Source organism: Diadema antillarum, unplaced genomic scaffold (genome assembly GCF_040938485.1).
Source record: "Diadema antillarum isolate AM-2024a unplaced genomic scaffold, OU_Dant_1.0 seq00000376_RagTag, whole genome shotgun sequence".
NCBI classification, from domain to species: Eukaryota; Metazoa; Echinodermata; class Echinoidea; order Diadematoida; family Diadematidae; genus Diadema; species Diadema antillarum.
In genome coordinates this window covers 888,534-913,035 of record NW_027271375.1, presented here as the reverse complement: position 1 = coordinate 913,035, position 24,502 = coordinate 888,534, and the positions used below count along the sequence as shown (strand labels likewise).

General features: G+C 40.3%; 1 protein-coding gene across 1 annotated transcript in view; it reads right to left on the bottom strand.

Moving 5' to 3' along the window:
- The window catches only part of LOC139731513 (apolipophorins-like), a 52,284-nt gene extending 28,089 nt beyond the window's left edge, over positions 1-24,195 (bottom strand). Inside the window, exons 1-22 of the mRNA XM_071642397.1 lie at positions 24,065-24,195; positions 22,071-22,115; positions 19,312-19,472; positions 17,976-18,230; positions 17,254-17,391; positions 16,545-16,734; positions 14,770-15,022; positions 14,010-14,184; positions 13,108-13,296; positions 12,346-12,492; positions 11,505-11,649; positions 10,267-10,431; positions 9,536-9,660; positions 8,062-8,235; positions 7,554-7,694; positions 6,020-6,237; positions 5,353-5,532; positions 4,154-4,298; positions 3,310-3,411; positions 2,213-2,378; positions 1,301-1,555; positions 366-653 (exon numbers count right to left, since the gene is read on the bottom strand). Of these exons, the coding sequence (XP_071498498.1) occupies positions 366-653; positions 1,301-1,555; positions 2,213-2,378; positions 3,310-3,411; positions 4,154-4,298; positions 5,353-5,532; positions 6,020-6,237; positions 7,554-7,694; positions 8,062-8,235; positions 9,536-9,660; positions 10,267-10,431; positions 11,505-11,649; positions 12,346-12,492; positions 13,108-13,296; positions 14,010-14,184; positions 14,770-15,022; positions 16,545-16,734; positions 17,254-17,391; positions 17,976-18,230; positions 19,312-19,472; positions 22,071-22,115; positions 24,065-24,146 (3,739 nt within the window). The 5' untranslated portion in view covers positions 24,147-24,195. The remainder of the gene's footprint in view (positions 1-365; positions 654-1,300; positions 1,556-2,212; positions 2,379-3,309; positions 3,412-4,153; positions 4,299-5,352; positions 5,533-6,019; positions 6,238-7,553; positions 7,695-8,061; positions 8,236-9,535; positions 9,661-10,266; positions 10,432-11,504; positions 11,650-12,345; positions 12,493-13,107; positions 13,297-14,009; positions 14,185-14,769; positions 15,023-16,544; positions 16,735-17,253; positions 17,392-17,975; positions 18,231-19,311; positions 19,473-22,070; positions 22,116-24,064) is intronic.
- Positions 24,196-24,502: the final 307 nt, after the last annotated feature.

The following is a 24,502-nucleotide window of genomic DNA, read 5'->3' as shown; positions in this document are numbered from 1 at the left end:
CCTTTATGCTGCCTGTTCTTTATTTCTCAATTAATCTCACTAGCAATTTGTAATTTCAAACTTATGAAAGAATGAAACTTCAACTATGCTAATTGAGAAGAGATGACTCACATCACATCACCTGTTTGGAATGTCTGATAAGATTTCTTCTAAGAAACTGGTTTAGATTACATAGCCTACATTAAACTTTATAAGTTTTGTTCACTTGTCATCACCTAATTTCCCCACCACAAACCCTACCAGCAACTTTCCCCACCTTTAATGTGTCATTACCCTTCCCATCTCCCCAAGCTTTCCAGAATTATTTAGTTATTGTATGCAAATGTTCATTGTAACCCCATGGTTCTTGTGTTCTCTTCACTCACCGTTAACTTCAAAGAGCCTTGAGGTGGGCGTGGCCAGGAACATGTTTTCAATGGTAACCATGGAGACCTTCCCGGTAGTTGGATTCCTGCTGATGCTGACAGGTCTGCCCCCGATCCTGAGTGAGGGCAGGACGCGCAGAGAGGTGGAGAAGTCAAAGATGGGTGTGATGGACACAGAGTTGCTTGAGGTTTCCTCCCTCCCGAAGCCGGCCTGGAGGGCGGCATTGAAAGGGTTTATGGAGGCGGAGGCAGACACACGTTTCATGGTCTGGGTGTTCACAAGATCACCTGGAGAACAGAAATTCACAAGTACGTTACTGCTTGAGAGCTGTAAGGTTTTAAATTCAATCAAAGAGTTACTGGGTTCAAAAACAAAACAAAATGAAATGAACCACAGGAAAACCCTAAAAACATCGCAATACCTTAGACTTTGTTGCACTGACATGCTTCTGATTTCATTTACTTTTCATTGTGTCTGACATAAATAAACCCTTTTGCCTTTCAGCTGGGTTAGGATTCCATCAGTGCATGCTATAAGGTGAACTGCATACCTGAATTATGCTCCTCATGAGAAGGTGATGTATCATGACATCTACACATTTATTATCTATTTACAGATTTATACATTTTCTCAATTCAAATCCATAATCCATAAGGCCAATGTTGCCACGAATTCCTTTGACCATTCTGTCATAGCCCAGTTACATGCATAATCATGAGCAGACAACATACACGAACAGCACCCCACAGCTTGTATTTATTTTCATGTCAGATAAATTGGCTTTCCACTTGGACAAAGCCATTAGCCCTAAATGGGAACCTCGCAATGCTAGGGTAAAATTATTAGCAGGGCCCTCTGGTAGAGCAGTGGCAACACAGACGAAGCTACCCTGGATGAATAATTAAAACTGTATTATGATGATGTAATCACCTACCGCTGATTGCCAAGAGCTTCATCCTCTCCCGGTTGATAAGGCTGATGTTGAGCGCGTTGTTTCCCTCTGAGTTTATCACACTGCCTTCCAGTGCATAACTCTCCAAGCTGCCGAGGGTCACGTTGAAGATTGGAACGTAGCGGACCCCAGTGGGCAGGGGAATGGTGTCAAGGCCAGCCTGGAAGCCGTACACGGAGCCACCCACTAGTGCGGTCAGTTGGGCGCTCTTGCGATCCGGGTCATTAAGTAGTGAGGCTGAACAGAGAAACACATACAGGGGACCACAACGTCAATGACACAGTGACAGATCATCTAGCATTCAACATCTGGCAATGTCTGTTTCCAAAAGTTTGTTTGTTTGTTTGCTTTTCAGATGGCACAAAAGGAAAACATGAATTGCAAGTATGCACACATATACACACACACACACACATACACACACAGAAAAGTATTCATACCAGAGAAAGAGAATGAGAGAGAGAGAGGTGTGGAAATTTTCGTGTATTTAGCATGACCAAAAACCAGCTCAAAATAAAAGCACACCAAGATTTTTTTCTTGCTATATGTAGCACTAATCAATGTCTTGATTCTGCAGAATAAATAATAATTATTATGAGAAATTCCTCTTACCCTGCAGAGCACAAAGAATTACTACCACGCAAATACCCCTCAGTGGGGGAGGTGTCAAAGAAGGACTACAGATAATAAGAGTGTAACCTGAAGGAAATTGAACAAATACAGAAAAAGGAAAGACCTTCTGCGAAACTTCGTAACTACACTCCGCATTCATTTTTTAATCTCAAAAAAGAAAACTAGTTAAACACTGAAGTGCTGCAGAGAGCTAATGAAATATGTGTGTTTTTAAATAGATTTTTCGGCTTACTGCATCCAGAAAAATGCACGTGTACACACCTGTGATGTAATTATCGGTTGTTGGGGACATGCTGTGCACAAGTAATGTCTTGTTGCTACGGTGATAGGTCAGGTCTAGTGAATAGGTTCCGATGGATTCACTGCCTGGCGCTCCAACAAGAATATGTACCTGGTCCATCTTTTCGATCTCTCCATTCCTGAAGGCCTGAGTTGTGATGGAGAGTAACGGACATATAATTTCAATCATCCTCTATTCCATAATTTCAAAAACAACCTGCTGAGTACGGGGCAAGGACAGTTGGAAAAGGGGGCATACATTGTATCTCATCAAATCACAAGTAAGCATTTCATATAGGTTAGGATTATTTAACTGTCAGGATAGCAAACCAAGTGTCTGCATGGCTGTGTTTTGACAGCAGGGCTACAGAGCTCTGCAGAAAAATGCAAACAGTATACAAAGCAAAATTTGATGATTCACAGCAAATAAGGAAAATCCAGAATGATAAAAGCATTGAGATAAGAAACTGAAGAAATTGCTTATATCAAGCATGCTTGCATACACTTCAGAAGAAATCACTGGGACACAGACAAACGAAGCAGTCCTTCCCCATAATTCACATTTTATTTCACTACCACAAATAGATGCATTTTTCCTTGTGCTAAGAATTACTATCAAAGAAATTGAGGTAAGTTAGGAGTCATAAGCCCCTCCCCCCCCCCCAAAAAAAAAAGTTAACAAAATTTTCACTCATACAATTTGTGCAAAGTAGTAAACAAAGACAGTGTCAAACTTTTGTCTGCAAAAGTTGGAGTTCTTCTGGCTAAAACAGGTATAACACTATGCTTTATCAGCATTTTTTCTTCCTTGTATGATGTATACCGATTAATATATCATAGCTTATAATCTAGTCAACTTCCATACTTATCTGTTACTATTTATACAGCAATTGGATGTAAGCACCCCATTTTCAGTGATGGTGACTGTGATGAATTAGGAGATTCCTGTAGAGTAATATGCCACTGGCCTTTCGTTTGCCATTACACGAGTGAACTCCATCACTATTTCTCAGGCTATTTGAAGCAGTCCTGGAAATGATGGCAAGATCAAACCCTCTGTGTCGCTGATAGACACTCACCTTTTCTGTGTGGTATCCGACCTCAAGGTCGTAGGACATCAAACTCTGATCTAGCTTGTCCAGTGTGATGTTCAGTTTCCACTGATGGAAGAGAGCCTCCAGCTATAATGTATAGAAAGATGACCAAAAAAAAAATCATAAATAAATGCCCCCTCATCCCCTGTGAAAATTTTGTCACAGTGGATAAGCAAATACAAAGACATCTTACATTTAACTGCTGTTCATTAGCCCTTCCAGTGCCCAGGACTTTGGACGGTGTGTACAATGCTATGGGGCTTTCTGTGTTTATATTATTATCGGCACTCAAAACACTTATCAAAATTAAGAGCACTGTTTGACTACTTGTGTATTTCTGTGTTTAGTGCTTGAATGCTCATAATTCAACTAGTATTATACGAATGCCTAGGTGTTTAATGTTCATCCGAGCTTCAATACAATTTTGATCTTAATATAACTTCTAATGTGCTCCTTAATGGTATGCCATTAACAAATAGTAACCACTTCTGTAAGGACCTCATAAACAGTTGTAAGATACTATTCTTATCCTACAGTGTACATAAGTGTGCCTTCACAAAATATGAGTTACACTTGTATCTGTTCTACTGGTTTAAAAGTGATATGATTGAAAAAAAAAATCACAATTTATTGCCAGGAAACCATTTTCTTTGGAGGAGTTGAGAGAGTTCTGGATGGAAAAACAGAACGTGACAATTTTTTTTCACCGTCCAACGCAATATCTCTGAAGGAGAGAAAAACAAAACAAAACAAAAGCAAGAACAACATCTCAATACTCTACAACTACAACAAAAAACAGTGCAGAGTCTTGGAAGTTCTTGATACTTACAGAATTACATTCAAAGCCAGGTCTCCTTCCATCAACATGGACGCGGTATTGTGGGCTCTCGAATGTCTCATCGATGGTGTTCACCCCCTCCTCAGTGTCAGCCACAGGAACGAGGGCATTGTCCTCCATGAAATAGAGGGAAGAGCTGCAGAATTGTCAGAAAGTTAAGAGAGGCAGATTTTCTAAGATGTTAGCACAACTCTGAAAATATCCACCATATTTGGCAACTAGCTTTCAAAGTGCTGACAACACAACTGAGTGCCAGGGCTGCCCATAAAAGTTTCAGTCACATAGACATGCACATAAACACAAAAACATGTGCAAACAAATAAACATATATGTGTTTCATCAAAAGCGGCACCACCCACACCAGCTCCTCAGCTTCACCAGTATATGTGACCGTGCATCACATAACAAACAAAAAGGATGAAATGGGTCAACCACGTCAATCTTAAGGTTTTTCATATTTTCTGAAAGAGCTATCCTTCTTCTACATTATTCTTCAGTTTGGGATTATATCATGAATGGAAAAGTGTGTTTTCAGCAGTTTTTCTACAGCTCATTTTGGGGGGAGAATAGAATGATTAGGTATGTCTTAGAGTCCCCTTTCCATTGTTTGAAATCCCTTACACACTGACTCTTCACTTTCAAGTCTAATAACTTTTGAAAGGATTACTCTAATGCTTTGAAAGTTGACATTAATCATGGACAGAATGTGTTAATAGAACATGCTCAATTTCACCTTAATCTGATAATCCCTTCATTGTTGTTGCTCCACTGGTTTACATCCTGTGTTTTGTCCCATTCATTGCACAGCTGGCATGGCTTGGTAAAGATTAACAATTGATTTACCCATTAGGACGGTTTTATTTTGCTACAACATGCATTTCCCATAGACACCTGCCCGAGTATACTCAGGACTCGTCCTCAACGGGTTAAGCGCTTGAATAGACCCTGCACTTGAAAGCCTTTTTTCTCAGTTCACACTTTTCCAGAGCACTCCTGAGTGTGTGCTTTCTTTCTAGTATTGAGATGGGTCAGGGGAATCCATTTGAATTGAGTTATACATCATTTTCAAGCTAAGAGTCTGCTCTTTCAGAATCTGCCCTCAACTGAAAATCCGTATCTGGCAACTTTTTGTTGGTTTTGTGATGCAGGGTCACATATTGTATCTTGCAGCTTTGAACACTACTACTTACGAGGCATCGATGAGAGTCTGGCGTTTCGTCGGGGCGTCCACCTTCAGCTTCAGCATGCCGTTCTCAAAGCCCAGGCTGCCGCCCACGCTCACGGAGGCCGCCAGGTTGGTCTTGTGGGTCAGGCCACTTCGGATGCAGGAGGTGTTCACCATCATGCTCGCCTGGATCTCAACTGCAGCGCTGCAGGCATGAAACACACAGAAACAAAGTGCAATATCCCATCATTGGAAAGTAAACATTCATGGAGGGCAAATCTTCTTCAATGACTTTAATACATGTATGATTTTGAATACTATACAGAAGTGCTGCAGGAGAGACTTCCATCTTTTCTTGTCTCTTTGATACTACATGCGCACAGTCAATGATACACTCAAGTTGTAGGGGTCACTGGGCAATGCAATTAGTGAATGAAAGTTGCAAACTACATGAGTATCACTAAAACCCAGTGCTGCACGGAGACAGACCGTCCTGGTTAAGATACAATGTACGTGTTCAGTGTCACATTGACACATGTATCGTTAAACTCTTGACATCCAACAGTGTGAGGGTGATACATACCAATTCAATTCAATTCAATTCAATACAATTCAGGTTTATTTCACACTTAAAAAAAGAAATACAGCATGAACAAAAAAGTACTACATGAGTATCGTGATGTTGTACATACCTCGGCTCCAGCGATCCAAAGATGGCCATCCTGCGTGGCTTGGTTGCCATGCCAACAACATCCAGGCTGCCTGAAGCTTTGATGACAGAGGTCAGAGCACCTTTGATGCTGACCTCCAGGGGCAGACCAGCAATGGTGGGGACGGAAGCTGATGAGGGTTTGAAGTTCTTGTTCACAGTGTACTCACGGGACCTCTCTTGCATCAGCGAGGCAATTATCTGGACGATCGTGCGAACAAAATTCAGCCTGGTAAGTCAAAATCCATGTACTTGCGCAAACTTTGAAGACAAAATTACATTTAGCATGAATAAGAAATCTTAGTGATGCAGAGTTCACATTATAGGCACACACAACACGTATACACAAATGTGCCATTGCTTCATTTATAGAGCCTTGAGTGACAACAGCTTCAGGGCACATCACTGTAGAGTCAAAAGCCTCAAGTAATCAATGTGGTAGATGAGACGACACACCGCAAATTCATGCCTGAACTTTAATTCTTAATTTCTTGCATTGTCACTCTGAACTTCACAGCACCCCATAAAGAATGAGATAAATTTCCAAAGCACATTCTTGTATCTACAGCAATTCTTTGTTTTCCACCCACGAAATAATGGCTGACATCTACAAATGCTGCATGTCTGCCCATAAAAAGATGCATGCTCTCTCCTACCGATTCATATGTTCAATCGCACACACATACAAACATGCAAATAAAGCACACAAGCACACTAATTTTGAACATAATACTGTGCACGCTATAATTTTCGCGTACATAAATTTTCGCGAATTGCCGATGTCACACATTTTCGCGAGTGGTTAAATTCGCGATTGGGGGACCAGAGAAAATATGAAGTGGCAAAGAAAGTGTGAATTTTCAACTTGCTAGCATATAAGAATGATACTAGCTATACACTGCATGAAAAAGACTTGCCAAACTCTGCAAACTAGTAAGTTAGAATTCAACATTTTTGAAGTGGTTAATAAGTCCATCGCGCTAGATTTCTGACGAGTGGTCCCCTTGCGATAATGGATTGGCTCTCTACAGTATTCATAAGTAGACGTGGACGTGCGTAAACAAGCTTGGCCAGTATGGTCTGTTCGGTAAGCCGTGACATGGTATTCTGGTACTGAAATGTTCGTATCATCAAGGCAAGGGATTCATTTTGGAAGGTAATATTTTTGCGTGTTGTTAATTTCGCGAATAGCTCCCGACTCGCGAAATTCGCGAAAATAAAACCCCCGCAAAATATATAGCGTATACATTAAGTGAGATTTTTATGTTGTGCCATCGCTCTTGCTGCAAACTGCAGACAAAAAAAAAAAAATGATAAAATATTTTCATCCCTCAAACTCATATGAATGTTACAGAAAATTGGCAATGATGCTGACCCCTAGCATCTCATCCCAGAAGACTAGCTACAGTCATTTTACAGTGTCCACCGGGTATCTTGCCATAAGAGAGTTTATATACATAGCTTTTATAGTGCGAGAAGCAGCCAATTTAATGAGGTGCAAAGCCTTCCTAACTTACCATCATCATGTTCTCCCTGCTGAACTTGGCAGCCATCCTGGCGAAGTCATCCTGATCCTTGTACGCCACCTCAGTATCCATCAACTTCAGAGACAATGAGGCCTCCTCGCTATCCTCTGTCCACAAGTGGTTCTGGTCATACTATCGTTAAAAAGCAAAACAACACAACACATTGCATTCATGTCAATTATCCCACCAGTCAGCACACTTGCAAAATTTTAAAAGAATTTCTTTTTGGAATTGGCAGTGGCCATATGATAAGAAAATATTTGCCGTTAATGTGAATTTCAGGTTTACAAAAATGCATTTTTATGTTGAACTTTTTTTCATTGAGTTCGCAAAGCAATTTCCATTCATCTCATAGGTAATAATATTTATATTTATCTCAAAGAAAATACACCTGTTGATAAAATACTTTGAGCTGATTTTCATATCCCTCTCAAGCTGCTAAATGACATTATATTAGATAGATTCTAGAGACCACAAGGTCAATTACGTCCAACCCTACCTTAGTCTTGATCTTGTTGATGGACGCAGTCTTGACTCCTGCCCTCCTGTGGCGGGATGCCTGCTTCTTGAAAATCCGCTGGACGTGCTCCACCATGTTCGCCGTGCGTTCCTCGCTGTCCCTCTCAAGGAGAGACTCAAAGCGCTCCTGCATACCCTCAGTCCTGGCCTCCACCTGATGGGTGGACATTGAATGCATGATTCAGGGAAAAATCTAAAAACTTCTACCCTCGAGCTTCAGTTATTCATATTTCCATCAGAAAGATGCTTAGCATCTATCACTGAGAAACTCCAGGGCCCCGCTTTATCAAACGATATAATCTTCCTATAAATTTCTTTTACCACACAGGCTGCTATAGACTTACGATCAAAATCAAACATAAAATCAATTATAACTCTTCATAAAACAGGGCCCTGATATTTAGAAGTGAGTAACTAACAAAAGACATTATTCAAAACTTTGGACAGGAGAATGTCACTTAAAAATAATCTCTTCACATAAAACAAGATGTGCAGTGTCATTTTTCTTGCAGTTGCCCATATGATATTGTTGTAGCTTAGAGGCAGCATTTTTGTCTGTTCTCCACAGTTCTTTTGATTGGTCTTTCTATTTAAATAGTGCTCATGCCATAAAATGTCCATAACATTTATGATCTGCTCATTATCAGCTGATAATACACTTAAAGCAAGTTGACTGCAGTACACAGCTGACTGGAATGATTCTATTTTCTCACCAAACCATTACATCTGACAAGAGGGTGTGACCTGCCATTTACATTTTTCATGAAGTTCATTGATCTTGAGCTCTAATCATCAAAAACTGACCTTACCATCTTCCACTGGACATTTGCAGCTGATGTAATGGCTGGAAACTCACACTTTATATCTAAAGTACAGTGGTATTGACCTTTGACTTTAACCATACATCAGTCACCAATATCATGTTCATGCAAGTAATTGTTCATTCCATTCCCACCAATATTGAAACGCATCTGGTCATTTCCAGCTAATAAAAGTAACAGTTTGATATATTTTGAAGAGCAAATGGGGTGACCTTTGACCTTTTGCTCCAATGATTTCTTCTTAAATATCTGTGTACTTATTTCTATCCTTCCTCCAAAATTGTATTAGCATCACACATTGCAAGACAAAGGTCACAGCTGGAGAATGCCATATTTCATCAAAAGTTCAATGACCTTTGGCATTGAGGGATTTTTGCCTGAACTCTTTATCAGTTCACTCGTTTACACCTCATGCAGCACACCTGTGCCAGGTTCTGAAAGTATCCATCACACGCTTTGTCTTAAATCATGACAGCAAGATCTGGGACAGACGGACAGAAGGACCAACCCACAACCCTAAACATAATGCCATCGGAACCCACTCTGTGGCACAGCATAAAATATTGCTGTAACCACCATCAAAACATATTCCATCCCTGGACACCCTTTTGACTGAACTGCGAGGCAGCTTACCTCAAAGAGATCCAAGCCGTAACCAAAGAGATCGATGTTGAAGCCAAGACGTGCAATCCTTGGGAGGTAGGACCGGGGAGAGAAGATGAGGTCGCCATCGACGTGGATACCATTGCCAGACTCCTCTGCGGGAGGAAGCAGCCAAATCATGTTGATTTTGACATTAACATAGGGTGAATTAATTACATCCTGCAGAAGGGGGACCTGTGCTTTCCTCTCTCTTCAATTTTCCCCATCTTTGTAACCACGGGCATTGCTGCATCCATGACATATCCCGTAACAAAGAGGTCCTAATAACATGTGGGACCAACCTTTTATTAGGACCTCTTTGTTTTACATGGCTTTGGATATCTCTGCCATTTTAAAAAACACATTTTCATTAAATAGATATTGAATGCTTCTGAGAATTGTATGCCTTTTAATATTTCATAGGTGGTTTCTAGTTTATCTCACAAAAAGTTAAAATCTGAATGCCCCATCTCAACCAAAACTATATTAACCCTTTAACGTTTCAGTTGAGTCAAAGAAAAGTTTGTTATCACTGAAATATACACTGTAGCCATCCATGGATGGAAATGTAATACACTTGATTAGGAGGAAAAGTATATTACAAGGATAAAGATTATTAAATGTTAGCCCAGATATATTCATAGCTCTCATATAATGCCCTGAATTATCACTGAATGTGTTCCAAATGAACACTTGGTTTTGAACCACACAGGCATACTCACCGTTGTACTGTGAGAAGGCGTAGTTGCGAGAGAACTTCCTGATGTCCATGTCACACTGGGTAACATTGACGAGGGGGCTCTCTTGGATGGCCAGCTGCAGGTCCTGCTGTAAGGGATCCTGCGAGTTGAGCAGGTTGTGCAGATGACTAGAGACATAGCAGCTCACTGAAAGAAAGTCATAGTACAGGTCACAGTAAGATTAGCATGATAACAACCAATTTCACCATAACCACCTTGAACCATGCACTTCTATACAGAGTAATATGGAATTTACAACTCCCTTTGCAACATCTTATGTTTAAGGCACAGTTCAAAAAAAAAAAAAAATTCAGTTTGAAAATCTCAGCTGCATGATCCTACATGCTATCAAAGTGTAAATATGAAGCCATGGTGAAATTACAAATCAGAATGAACACAAAATGCTTCAAACTAAACTAAAAATCTGTTAGTGACTGAATATGCCATTTCATTATTTCTTATAGAAAGTCATGCTAGAATATTAGTAATCTATTCAGTTGTATCAGTATGGTGATATTTTGTTTATAGATCTCCAAAGTGACAAAAATGATTTTCTAAACTTTTGTATTATGAAAAGTGTTTTCCATGAATAGGATAAACTAGTCAGTAAACAGTGTATCAGCTCGGTGATATTTTGCTTATAGATATCCATAGTAACATTATTTCAAAGCTTTATTATATAATATACATGTATTTCTTGACTGTTTTTCATGATTTTTGAACATCATGCCGCTCAATCAGCAAAGTACAACAATTTCTGACATTACGCCACAAAATTGCTGAACTGTGTTTGAAAGGTACCAATACAGCAACCTTCTCGTGCAATATGTTTTCCTACATTCTAGTGACTCTAAAGCAACTATTCAATAAAGATATCAACAAGACAGTCTGCACAAAGATGCCAATATTTGCATAAATGATATGCATGAGATTTCTAGGAGTGATAAATAACATGAATTGCTTGCATTCAGTTTTCATGATAAATGGTGACAAATATACAGGATATTCAAAGATTTCACGGTTGTCCATAGTTTGGAATTTAAACCAAACAGACACATACAACTGTGCTTCTTTCCCTATGCTGAAAGCAGAACACAACTTTCATAAAACAAAACACATCAAAAAAGTTCCATTCCTTCTTGATACAATGTAAACACCTACCACAACAAAACTCAAAAGGACTCTCAAGAGTTGAACATCAACCACAATAACATGTTTACCTTGGTTCGTTGGCTCTACCGCCATCACTCGCGCAACGGCCTCAAGGAGAGTTTCCGAGGGGCATCTGATGAGCGCTCTGTAGGCAGCAATGCGCAGCTCGCTGTCGTTGTCCACAGTGCTGAAGATTTCCATGAAACGGTCAATCTAGAGGAACCAAGAGACAAGCATATTCTTCCGTGAGATTGCGCAACATCCATGCGGACTCCAATCCACAGGATGGAAGTTTGCTTTACTAGAAAAGAGAACAGACTCTGTATGCCTTACACCCAACATCAATTACCATATTGTCATCACTTGTTCTCCAAAACTTATTTTTTTGTACAGATATGGTTAGCACTATTTCCTACCTCCACAATGGAGTTTATTATGGTTTTTGGGTTGGCATTAGTTTGTCTGTCTGCTTGCTGGTTTGAATGTTTGCAAGATAAATATTTTTTTAAATGAACCAATTAAGACGAAATTTCAGGAAAAGCGAACAATGACACAAGGAACAGATCATTAAATTTCGATAGCGATCTGAATCACTGTCTGGATCCAAGAAACTCTTTTAAAGTTGTGTAAAGATTCTTTATCAATGGGAAGTGGGGCCAATTAACAAATGAGGAAGACACGATGTACATATTTAAGGAACACATCTGCACACTTAGTGCATGCTGGAGTTACAGCAAGAAGATAAGGTAGAGACAGTAGGAAGGGTTCTATATCACTGGGAAATAGGACCATTTTCAGCATAAACGTGTCTAATGGTGGAAATTAGCTGCTACACGGAGGTCTGCACTCTAGGGTGTTTTTCTACTAGTAGTGTGTAACAGTGAAATTTGCAAAATGTTGATGACTCACAGGCACTCGATCACACGGCAGTCTTCGGTGGGCTTCGATGGAGGCCAGGCGAACCTTGAAAGGGTTGCGGTTCCTGTTGCATCTGTTCATGAGTGCCTTACTTTGGACGAGACCCATGTTACCAATAGCCTTCAGTGACATCAGCATCTGTGACAATATCCAGAGCAAATAACACATTAATGATAAGAAGTTTTCTTTGGACAAACCACTCATCTCTTAAAGATTGTCTGGACATACATAAGAACATAATCGTTCCTTCAGTTTCCTAGCCCTGTTTAACCAGTATTAAAGTTCAAAGACTGCAATAATGTAACTTCTATGATAGAAAATAGAAAAACAATAAGTGGATCACAACTGATTAACAAATTGCCCTACATCAATGTAACTTTCATGAACTTGAATAAAATAAGTAAAACCAAATATGACATTAACACAACACTGCTTGACATATCACATAATTCAGCCCTTTTACGAACAAACAGAGCACAAGGTAAAATTGATGACTGTCACCTTCTGTGCTAAATCTCTTTGCAAAGAAAGAACAGAATTTTATTTTCATTAAGTTATTTCTCATTACAGAGCATATAAAAAATTGCCTTCTGTTATCTATTCCAGACACATACAGTCAGGTAATCTTATTCAGCCTGTCTTTGCAAAATTCAAATATGATAAGCTATAGGACCTACCTACACTAACACCACAATGAACATATTCTACCATGAAAAGCGCAAGGTATCGGAAATCTTTTCAAGTTCAATTCACCTTCTTTGTCTCTTGTTCTGTCTCTGGGGCACAAGAGTTGTCGAGGTTATTTTCAAAGAAGGCAGCAATCTCTAGGATCTCGCCGTCACGTGAGCAGTCATCGGTGGCGATGATGCAGTATTCGTGAATCATAGAGGAGAGGGCGTAGTAAGCCGCATTGTCCACATCTGCCATGTTGGAGACGAAGCGCTGGGAAAAGCAGATGTAACATTCCAGATGCATCATCAACGACCACATCACAGCAGTTCAATTTCAAAACAAGTAGCAGCAGAAAGGACACTATTTCGTGTAAAATTCTGAAAGCTCAATCTGATGACCAAATACTGTTTAGCCAAAATGGAAACAAGACACAAAACACTCTAGAGCATTTACTACTTACAACCACAGCATCATTATCATTGGATGTACATATCCTGAAGGCTAGACAAATAAAAATGTGAAATTCATGATTAATGTCCTCTACATCGATAGAGTATCAGCCCCCCCCCCCCCCCCCCACCTACTGAGATATCATTATTTCACCAATGTCACCCCTTTTCTGCTTTAGTTGTACATACATGTACATTGCATTTGTTAACCTTAACCCCTTTGTATTTTTGTTCTGTTTTTCACAAGGCAGCTGTAAAGACTCTATAAGGCTGTGACTGTTTGAGCTGATAAGAAATATATGCATTGTTTATTTTGGACTTGCACGCTTCTCTTTCCTTCTTACAGCCATGTAGTTTAATCTAGGCTTTGTCTAAAAGTACTTCAAAATATTGACAATTCATAATCAATTCATTGAAATGACAAGTCGTCCTCTCTCAGCATTCCAGATACAAGTCTATGTCAAAAATGTCTGATTCTTCACAGTTGAACACGACACCCCAAACAGTCAACTGAATTTCAGAACAGATGCTTACATGCACTTGGTGAAGCATGTCCTTGGTGGGATTCTTGATGAGGACGAGCTTCATGAACCACTTCTTGAGGTAGACGTCATTTTCTACATTAGTGTTCTCCGTTCTCATGATAGCGAGAAAACCCTGGACGCACTCCTCAGAATTGCAATCAATTAAGGCATCCTTCACCATGTTTCTATAGCATAAGAAAAAAAGAATAATTGTTGCTCTTACAACACACTGAAAATAATCAACTGAGATAATACAGGCTGTAACATCATAACCAGACAACTATCTTTGGAAAACAACACTTTGAAAATAAAGGGGGGAATTAACTTTCTGGAAACTGCTTGCCATCAAATTTCAGCACTGTGAAAAAGATAACATGAAATGATGGCAGGCGATGTTGTTGCACAAAAATTGCCCTCAGACCCAAATCTGGTGGTAGAAATAATGAATGTGTAAGAAATACAAAATGATCAATACTCTTAATCAGAAGATTTCATGCAAATCACACAAATCATCAGCTTACAATTAAATTTTATAAAATTAAGCTCCTATGCCTTTAATTAAGGTACCCTATATTTTTCACCTATATGATATTCCATGTCCAATCAAAAATATTTGGACAATATTGCCATCATCTCAATTTAATTCTTTTGATTATTTGCTCCTCTCTTTTCTGTGCTCAAACAGAAGAGTGCATCGCTCGTACAAATCAGTTTGTTTTTTTCTAATCCCTAGCTAATAACCCAACATATTGACCTGTGCACTTGCTTACATTACATCAGTCCGTGCGGACGACTCTGGGCAGATTCGGAAGAGCTGGCTGATGACACTGCTCATGTCACCGGAGTCCAGACGTCCGAGCTGATTGGTCAGGAGACCAAAGAGGGCGGGTGTCTCTGAGGTGACACCGCCGTCCAGATTGGAGCAGAGGGTCACGAGAGTTTCCCTGACGGTCTCATCACTCGCCGGGATTCGAGAGTTGGCGTCTTCAAAGAGCAGATTGGTCTGACGAGCAAACACGCTTCCTGCAGTCAAATGGTAGGGTTATGATATTACTAACACCCCCTGCAGTCAAATGGTACGGTCAAAAATCACTGACACCCCCTCCAGTTAATGCACTTGAAGTTGTCTTTGTTTCACTGATGTTGAATGATGATATTTAAAATTTTGCTGTAACCATGTTCTATGTTGTAATATTCTTCTCCCTTATCTTACAAAATCCAAGATCTAGACAACTGGTAAATTGCACGACTGAGGTATTTGAAGGCAATTTTAATTTACAGATTTCAGATAAGCATAAAAATAATGAATGTTTACGCGTGTTATAGATAGCATATGTCATGAGGTGAAAAGATAAATGATCCATTCCACAAGGCACAGCCAAGTTGAATGGATCAATAATTTAATCTTTCTTTCACCAAGTGAAACATTCTGTCCATTGCATGAATGAAAAACATTCATTATTTGTTTTATATAGCACCCCAAAATAGAGCCCTGTCAGTTGATATTTGATGAGAAAATAAGCGAGATCTGAGACTGAGCGAGCGTTGAGCGCTATATGCTGGCACTCTGTCTGTTAATAAGCCTGCTCATATGCACATTGCACACGCAAATGTTTTGGATGATGACATAATAGTACAATGGGCCAAATGATTGATGTCAAACAATCAATCAAATGACAAGGATCTAATTTCTAGGTGTTATATAATATCAAATATTCTAGTTTTCAGCTGAAATTTTAGTCTTGCTGAACACATTCTAGATGTTCTATCAGCCATTTTGTTGTGATGCTGAGCTGACCAGCACACTGACCAGATCACTGAGAGAGGCTGTGACTTTACGTTTGAATAAACTGACTTTCATCTTAGTATCAGATATTTATAACCCTGCACATGATGATGTAGTCCTAAAAAAAAATCTAATGCAATGCCTGTTCTGTTGTTGAGTGCTAACTTAACCTGTTGAGGACATACTAATTTTGCTTCAATATGCATTTCCCAAAGACCCCTGCCAGAGTATACTCAGGACTCGTCCCCAATGGGTTTAAAGAGACCAGCTCCAGATGATTTTCAGACTTTTACATTTGAACAAAAATAAATTAATTATATTGAGTACAGAATTTCAGAATTCATAATGATTGGGATGAAGAATAAGACTGTTTTCAATATTTATAACAAATTGTAGTGAACAAGGATGAAGACATGGCAGCCTCAACATCAGAATGCATGAGTTGGGGCTCAAGGAAGCAGAACAAAAGAAGAAGGCATAAATAGATTATACACAGGTGAACTTGCAAACAAGTGGCATTGCAATGGAATTGCACTGCAGCAATTCTGAAATATGTGAGGCTCCTACGTCATCAACACTTTTCAGTGTAATTTGTTTACGGTTTTTCAAAATACTGATTTGTCGGCTCAAGGACCACAATAAATTCCATCAAATCTATCCATTGAGCTGTCAATTTGTGTACTGCATGATCAATGTGAAATTATGAAAATCATCTGGAGTTCCCCTTTAGGTAGGCAGTAGGTGGTGCGCAATGCTCACCCAACGTTGTCTCGATGCGGTGAGTGACACTTCTCCGGGTAACGGTGGTTTGCACCGTCGTCAGAGGCTGTCTGCTGTCCTCGGGGAAAGCCTTTAGCCTGTGCTCCTCAAAACAGGTGACACTGCGGAGGCCCGTATCATCCATCAGGTAACGGCACTGGAGCTGGCTGGAGAGCGGACTGACAGTGGGCTGTAACCAGGCACGGACATATAGTATCACTGATGGTTTTGTTTGAATATAACATGTGATGGTCAAGCTTATAACCCACCAAAAGTAGGACAAAATGAATTTCCATTAATCTACAAAGTCAGAGTAAGCTCTAAGATTTTAAAATCATATACTTATACGGGAAAAAAAATGATAGAAGGATAATTCTCCCAGGTAAGACAAATTTGAAATATTTGAGTCAGTCACCCAATTGACATGGTTTGGTAAATTACAGAGAACCCAAATCTGCAACTTTTTGTGAGTTTTGAGCTGGGTGGTCACATACATTCACTGTACAGTAAACAGGAAAATGGTGTAAGGACACAAAATGCATCTAGACACATGACAATTAAAGACCAGAAAGTCTCTCTTAATTACTGCTAGAACTCCAACAAACAATGCCGCTGGGATCCTTTGGGGCAGCGACATAAAATCAAATCAATTTCACACATATCACTCAGATCTGAATATTAAACACAGAATACAGTATACTTGACTTACTGCAAATGCATTGACCATGACGGCATCAGCAAACATGCTGAGGCGCGTCCTGTCCTTGCACACGAGGTAGTCCTGGGTTTTGATGACCTCCCGCCCCTCGCTGTGATACGATGGCATGCAGGTACCAGTCACATCAGTCTGGACATTGAAACAAACATAGAAATAAACATCATGAATGCATCATCAGTGGCGGAACCAGAGGGGGGCACACCGGGCGCGCACCCCTCTTTATTTGCTGTTAAAACAAAAGAAATCAAAAGGAAAAAAATGAGATAAAACAACGGAAGTAGCATCAAAAATATTGTCTATGCTGAGGATTTTCTTTTCACTCTTGAATTTTCTCACCGTTTTATCTAAATTTACTTTATATATCTAGGTAGAGTACAATGGTTATTGTATCATTAAAAGATTGACTTCACCTATTTCTTATATCATGTCTCAAAAGCCTTCTACAAACGAGGCAAGTGAGCTCCGGTCAGCAATTTACCCTTCCATCACAATGCTTGCCAACATCAGGTGGCAAAACCTAGGTCGATTTTACTGGTCTATTTGCAATCCCCAGAGTGGGAAATGCAGGACAAATAGATTACCCACAGGTATTTACTTATAGATAGTAGAAAAATTTTTTTTCTGTGATGGAGTGGAAATTGATGCGATTATTTTAGATGATGGGCAGGATTTCGATGAATGTGAAAAAGACGATGCTGATTTTAGGGACATACCTCCCACAGTCCAGCCTGTCCCATGGCTTCTCCCTGTCGCACCATCCTGGTTTGGATGGTGGAGAGGAAGCCACGCTTGATGTTAAGGGCGTCGAGGTCCTCCCCTTCCTCCGGGCACACCGACGTGATGGTCCCGTTGCTCTCCATGGAGAAGCGCAGTGGATGGGCCTCGAGCAGAATGGCAAGATCGGAGGCATCCTCTGGTGTGGCGGCACTGCCATCTTCACGCGTCCGCTCGATAGCGACCCTGTCAAGCTGTACACAAAAGACCCCCCCAAAAAAGAGGCAGGTGGTTAATTCAGAGTCAGCTAATATCAACGAACAATTCGTAAACCGTTCACATGAATTACTAGTCACTGTCTAGTCAATATGTCATCTTCTGAAATATTTCTGCCATTGCAGATTTTTTTTTTTTTCAGATGACAATTGTCAGTCCTACTTTGGTGTAAAATTTGTGCATGTGCTGTGTTTTGGATTTTGAAGGACAACAACATAACAGCTAAAATTATATTAGAGATTATTCATAGTCTATCTTGCATGGTTGGTTACCATGCCATTTCAAACCACTTAAAATACACAGGTCTCAGTCCTGTCTTACTAACTTTTTCCTGTTAAAATGTTGGGTAAACATTTTTTTATTGAAAAAAAGACTACTGTTTTTAGGTATCATCATCTTGAACATTGCAATCAGACAAAAAGAAAATCTCTCACTATCAGGGCCCCATTTCATAAAAGATGTTATGATGGCAACTCTTGCTGGAATGGCATCTTCCAATAGCAGCCAATCAGGAAGCTGGATTCTTGTTACCATGACAAGTGACATTCCAGCAAGAGTTGTCATCATATCAACTTTTTATGAAATGGGTCACAGGTCACGAAGAAGGGAGGGGCAGGAGGAGGAAGAGGAAAAGGCAGCGGAGGAGTGCATGGAGAACAAAGAGGAGGATAAAGAGGGGGGAAGAATCAGAGGGAGGAGAAGGAGGGAAGGAGGAGGAGGGGGACGGAGAAGGAGGGGGAGGAGGGGGAGGAGGAGGGGGAGGAGGAGGGGGAGGAGGAGGGGGAGGAGGAGGGGGAGGAGGAGGGGGAGGAGGAGGGGGAGGAGGAGGGGAGGAGGAGGAGGAGGAGGAGGAGGAGGAGGAGGAGGAGGAGGAGGAGGGGAAGGAGGAGGGGGAGGAAGAGGAAAAGGCAGCGGAGGAGTGCATGGAGAACAAAGAGGAGGATAAAGAGGAGGGAAAGAATCAGAGGGAGGAGGAGGAGGGAAGGAGGAGGAGGAGTTAGGGAAGAGGAGGTTACTGCATGGTAGAGGATGGGATGAATTCCAGTCATTTCACTTTACCTTGAGCACTTTCTCACATGTGGACAGGCCCTCAATGATGGCAGTAGCTACTAGCCTGACCTGTGAGGTCTGCCCCGAGGGATGATCGTCGTCAATCAAGCTGTTGAATGTCACATCATAATCATAGTAGTAGCTTTTGAAAGCCCTGAAAATGCCATCATCTGTGTTGGGTTAAAAAAAAAAAAAAATCAACAAAGTGCATTACACATTTAAATTTAACGCTCTTGTGTCTTAAATACGACAACATTAAAAATTAACATGGATTTGGCTGGACACTATAAGCAGATATTCTCATATCTAAATCTTGAATTTACAACTTTAATCAATACTGTACCCCCCCCCCCTTCACCTAACAAGTTTGAATTCCTTTAGAATCCATGTACTACTATACTAGAACATCTAGAGCGTCTAACGTTACACCTTGCACACATTTTACCTTTTTTAAAGGCACACCAAAAATGAAAGCAGGAGAGAGTTGAAATATTTTACAATTTGTAGCTTCATTTCGTATCTAGTCACTACATTTCGTTTCTACACCAGTCCCTTTATTGGCTTTAACATCTATTCTCTTACCGTTTCGAAACAGCTTCACAGTAGAGTAAAATGTGGCGCTCTCACTCCTATTTCTATAGTACAGTAGTACTAGTAGTAGGCCCTATACAAATATGTACGTAAGAATATCCAGCCCCAAAATGACTGCAATTCAGACATAACAGACACAACTGAATTCACCTCAAATCTCTATGCAAGGATAACCCGCGCGGTACCCACTCATGCGTATTGTACTTCTCCCAAGCCCTCCGACTGACTGTATGCTGTACAGCACTGAATAATTTGCAACGTACAACGTGTAGGCTATTGCCGCGAACTACGGAGTACTGGTGGAGTACTCCTACTCCGTAGTCTCCGTATTACGCAAGATTAGGTCAAGCGTGACGATGTAAACAAAGTTTACTCGTGGTGAGTCGTCCTGTACGTCGTGTATGCAATGCAATGACGGTGAGATTCGTGGAAGCGCTAAACCACCGACTATTTTTTTTTTTCGGTTTTCTTTGCGATGTTGTAACCGTTCGATCATGCTGAGGACGTAGGGACGAGGAGTAATATTTTCATGGCGGTAAAAACTAACTTATGTTTCAAACTTCTCTTGCGTTAGATCCGTTTCATCAGGGAGATGAGATTGGTATGCTATGTTGAACAATTCGATAGGCAAGATTATGGTGTTTAGGGGTTTACATGACAATTGTAGGCCCTATAAGTCACAATCCACCTGTAGAGCAACCGTGATGATCAATAATGAATTTTAAAGTGACAAGTTCTGAATGAAATAATCTTTATTATTATGATATGCAAATTCTGGTTAACTAATGCCTAATTTAATGTTTCTCTTTTATCACGACCAATATCTCTTATCAAAAACAGAATTTTAGACATTTTAAAAAACAAAGGGAATTCTTATGTACAAAACAAATAATTTCGCTAGCTAAAACATGTGAATGAAGAAGAAAAATAAAGGGAATTGTGACGGGGATGAAAAGTAGAAGTGGTGGTTCATAGTAGCGGAGTGGTGTAATGATAGAACCGCATGTCAAAGTAGCAGGTGAATCGGTCATTATGGTAGTAGCTGTTACTGCCCGCTTTTGATGCACTACGCTGTTCCCGATTAATAGACGATCATGACCGCAAGATAATGACATGTAGGCCTGACAGATAACCTATTATGTCGGCGATGAAGATAAACGACGTCACCTGTTCGGCGGAGTGACCGTAAACAATATACTTCATTACTACATCCACCGAGCGTAGAAGTCTTTGTACTATTATTTAGCAAGACGTGGGAACGGGGCACCGCTGACAAGGTAGGCCTATTATATGCAAATTTAAAGAGCCTCCTGTAAAATGCTTTGTTGTCAATCAGCTGAGAGGGAACCTTTCTGGGGATTAAATTAACGATTCACCGCCTTCTCGATTCCTGCAGATTTCCTAGAACCCGCCAGCTGATATACACAGTTAATCTTCCCGACTGTTGACAACTTCCTACACAGGATTTAATCGTCTTTCCCCTGTCAGCCTCGAGACTTTGTTGTTCTTGTTCAGTGAACATAACACCTCCCTCTGCTAGTGATTCATCTGACCATAAACAATTTTGACAATAGGCCTATAGGCCTACGGAAGGGGGGAGGTCAAAACAGAACACGATGGTTACAGGTTTTCAGTCCAGACAATAGATCTGGTTCCCACCATCACTGTCACATTTTCACGTATTGTAGATACTTAACACACATGCTTTTGATTCAGGATAAAGTGACAAAAGTATTATTTTCCAGAGACAGTTGAACTACAATGGAATCTCCGTATATAATATTAATTGGTGAGGTAAATGCAGACTCGATACGTACTACACAGAATTGTGGCGCCCTTTATATATCTCTAAAAACAAAGTTAATATTATCATAATTGTATCCATGCTTTGTAGAAACTTATGTGATTTTAAGTTCCTTAAGGTATGGTAGGTCTAGATGTACTCAAAAAAGTGTTATGTATATTACTTTGTATTGCTTTACGTGGAAAGAAAATCACTTGAATGGAATTGAATAACAATTTTAAAATTGATGTTTGTTCTGACATGGTACTATATTGTTAGATGAGAAGTTCGTCGTCTCCATGATACGCTGTTATTTTCTCTCCAAACTCTATAGTGTTTAAAGTAAAATGTTCTCTATAGTATACGAGAAATTACGATTTGTGTTGGTACTTACCATTACTTTCGCATTGACTCGCGCAGAAGTTGTCTCTCACTGGTCCTGTGAAAACATAGACGAGAAAAGAAGAAATTAAATAATCTCTTTTGCATCAAGACGGGCTACCATAATACCTGCAATGACTCCATTTGATATTGTACTATATGGCCGTATGATTGTCTTTGAACTATGTCTTATTAAAATGCAAAATACAACTCTTGATACAGTTTGGATAATCCAAAAATTAGATGTTCCCTTATCCAATCCCTCCTGTTCTTCACTATTCTTTCAATCTCTCTGTCTTTCTGTGTTGCTCTGTTTTCTCTTCTGAAAATATCATTCAATAACCCCCAAATCACTCCCCGCCGTCACTATCTCTCACTTTCGTCATCAATCGATCTTTTCCAGTTTCATACATGTCGTCTTCTTTTATCTTTCAATGACCTTCTGTTATAGTTATTTCGCATTTCCTTGTTGATATCTTCTATCCAACTCGCTTCTTTTAGAAAGAGTAAACTAACTGCAAGAGGGCCTTCGACAGAGACTAACTTCCTCGTCACCTCTCCTGCCCTCCTCCTTTAGTTCAGGAAAATTGGTACCTGGTGGTTAACGATCACACTTGTTCCTGTTTTTGTAAACGAACGGGATTGGATGGAGGCCAAGCCCCTGTGACACTTTTCCTCGAACCCAGATTGGAGGATAAAAACGACAACTTCTTTGACAGCATCCCAGCGCACCGGGGAACAAACAATACTTGGAAATAATTTATGAGCTCCCGTCCTTTTACGGGCTTCCCTCGATCTCAATCGTGCAGGTCGAAAAGGGCCTGCAATGTTTACACCACGCACAATAACACGGTCCTCGCATAAAAAGGTATATGGTGGTTCTCCTCCTCCCCTTCGCTTTCATCTTGAAATATTTTCCGTTCTGTATATCTTTCATCTCGTAGCGAATGTTCATGCGTCTGCCATGCGTATATCATCCACACTACGAACTATACTTGAGTATCATGAGAATACAGGACGAAATTCAAGGCTCAACAGGTAATAAACACAAGTCCTTCCTTTTTCCTCACACGAGGCAGCTCGGACTCCTTCTTCATATCCACTTCTTCAGTTCTTGTCATTTCTTGCGATACCAACATCTTTCATCTCTTTCCACCTCCCTGGTTAGCCTTAGAAATTTAATGTCAAAAACAACACAGCAATCACGCAAACCACGCAGTAGAAAATCGCTCATCTGCTGCATGTATAAAGAACTGCAGGGAAACGTTTATCCATCGCATATTTTCCAGTAACCGCAGCAGCGACCCCATACGGGACGGGGTTAATTTTCCAGTAGTTACATTTTTAACCAAAAATAATATCTCCCAGATCATGCTACTAAAACTGTGATCTACTGACACTGCAAGGCCTACAACTCAACACTGGTGTTGTATCTTCATTGCGAAGACAGTGATTACTTCACATTCAGAGCGGAGGAATAGATAAATGTCTTGCATGTAGGACTATCGCACACACTGAAACATGTAGATTATAATATAATCTATACTGCACTATAATCTATATTTATATCTATGATAATAATTTCTTTTATCTTAAGAAATACATTGTATGTATCGATGCTCCATTACCCGCGGGGAGATATATAAAGAGATCTATAAACAGATAGATATAAGTAGAGAAGATCGGCATAGTGAGAGAGAGATAAAGATAGGGAGAAGATGGACATAATAGAAAGAGAGAGAGAGAGAGAGATGAGAGGACATCGATGAAGATGACATGAAATATTAAAGGCAATGGGGGAAAATAGACGGATAAAGCAATTGATTCTGTATATTTCCAAACACACACATATACACAACCTGACATAGGATTTAAACCAAGGTGGTACTCCAAGCGACAGGTGCAGGCGAAGAAAACAGGAGAAACATGGATTATATTGGGAAATATAATGTCACGGCAACATTATTAATGTGTAATATCATAAACCATAGGACAACGCTAACTCACCAGCTAGTGATCCAGCCGCTACACAAGCGAGGACTAAGAGCGCTTTGAAATCCATAATTGGGTTCCAGTATAGGACGTACATCCAAATGGAACACAAATTGTACGGAGCTCTTCTCCTGGTCTTGCGTCCAACTATTGAATTATCAATGTTCGGGCTTGCGAATTTATAGCGAAACTTTGTGCTCCAATCACAAGCGAGTTTGCCCCCCGTGCGCGGGTTGGCTGGAAGAATCGCTCCTGCGCAGAACTGGTGGCTGTTCCAATCACTGGCATGTTCCCCCATTGCTCTAGGCCGTGGCACAGAACTCTGTGGGCCGTGGTATGGGAGAAGGAACCTTGACTTCTTTTCTTTTTCATCGTGCCTGTTGCAAAGCAACACCGGTCTTAATTCCAGACGTTTTTTTCTTTTTTCTGATTTATTTTGTGGTATAGGGCCAC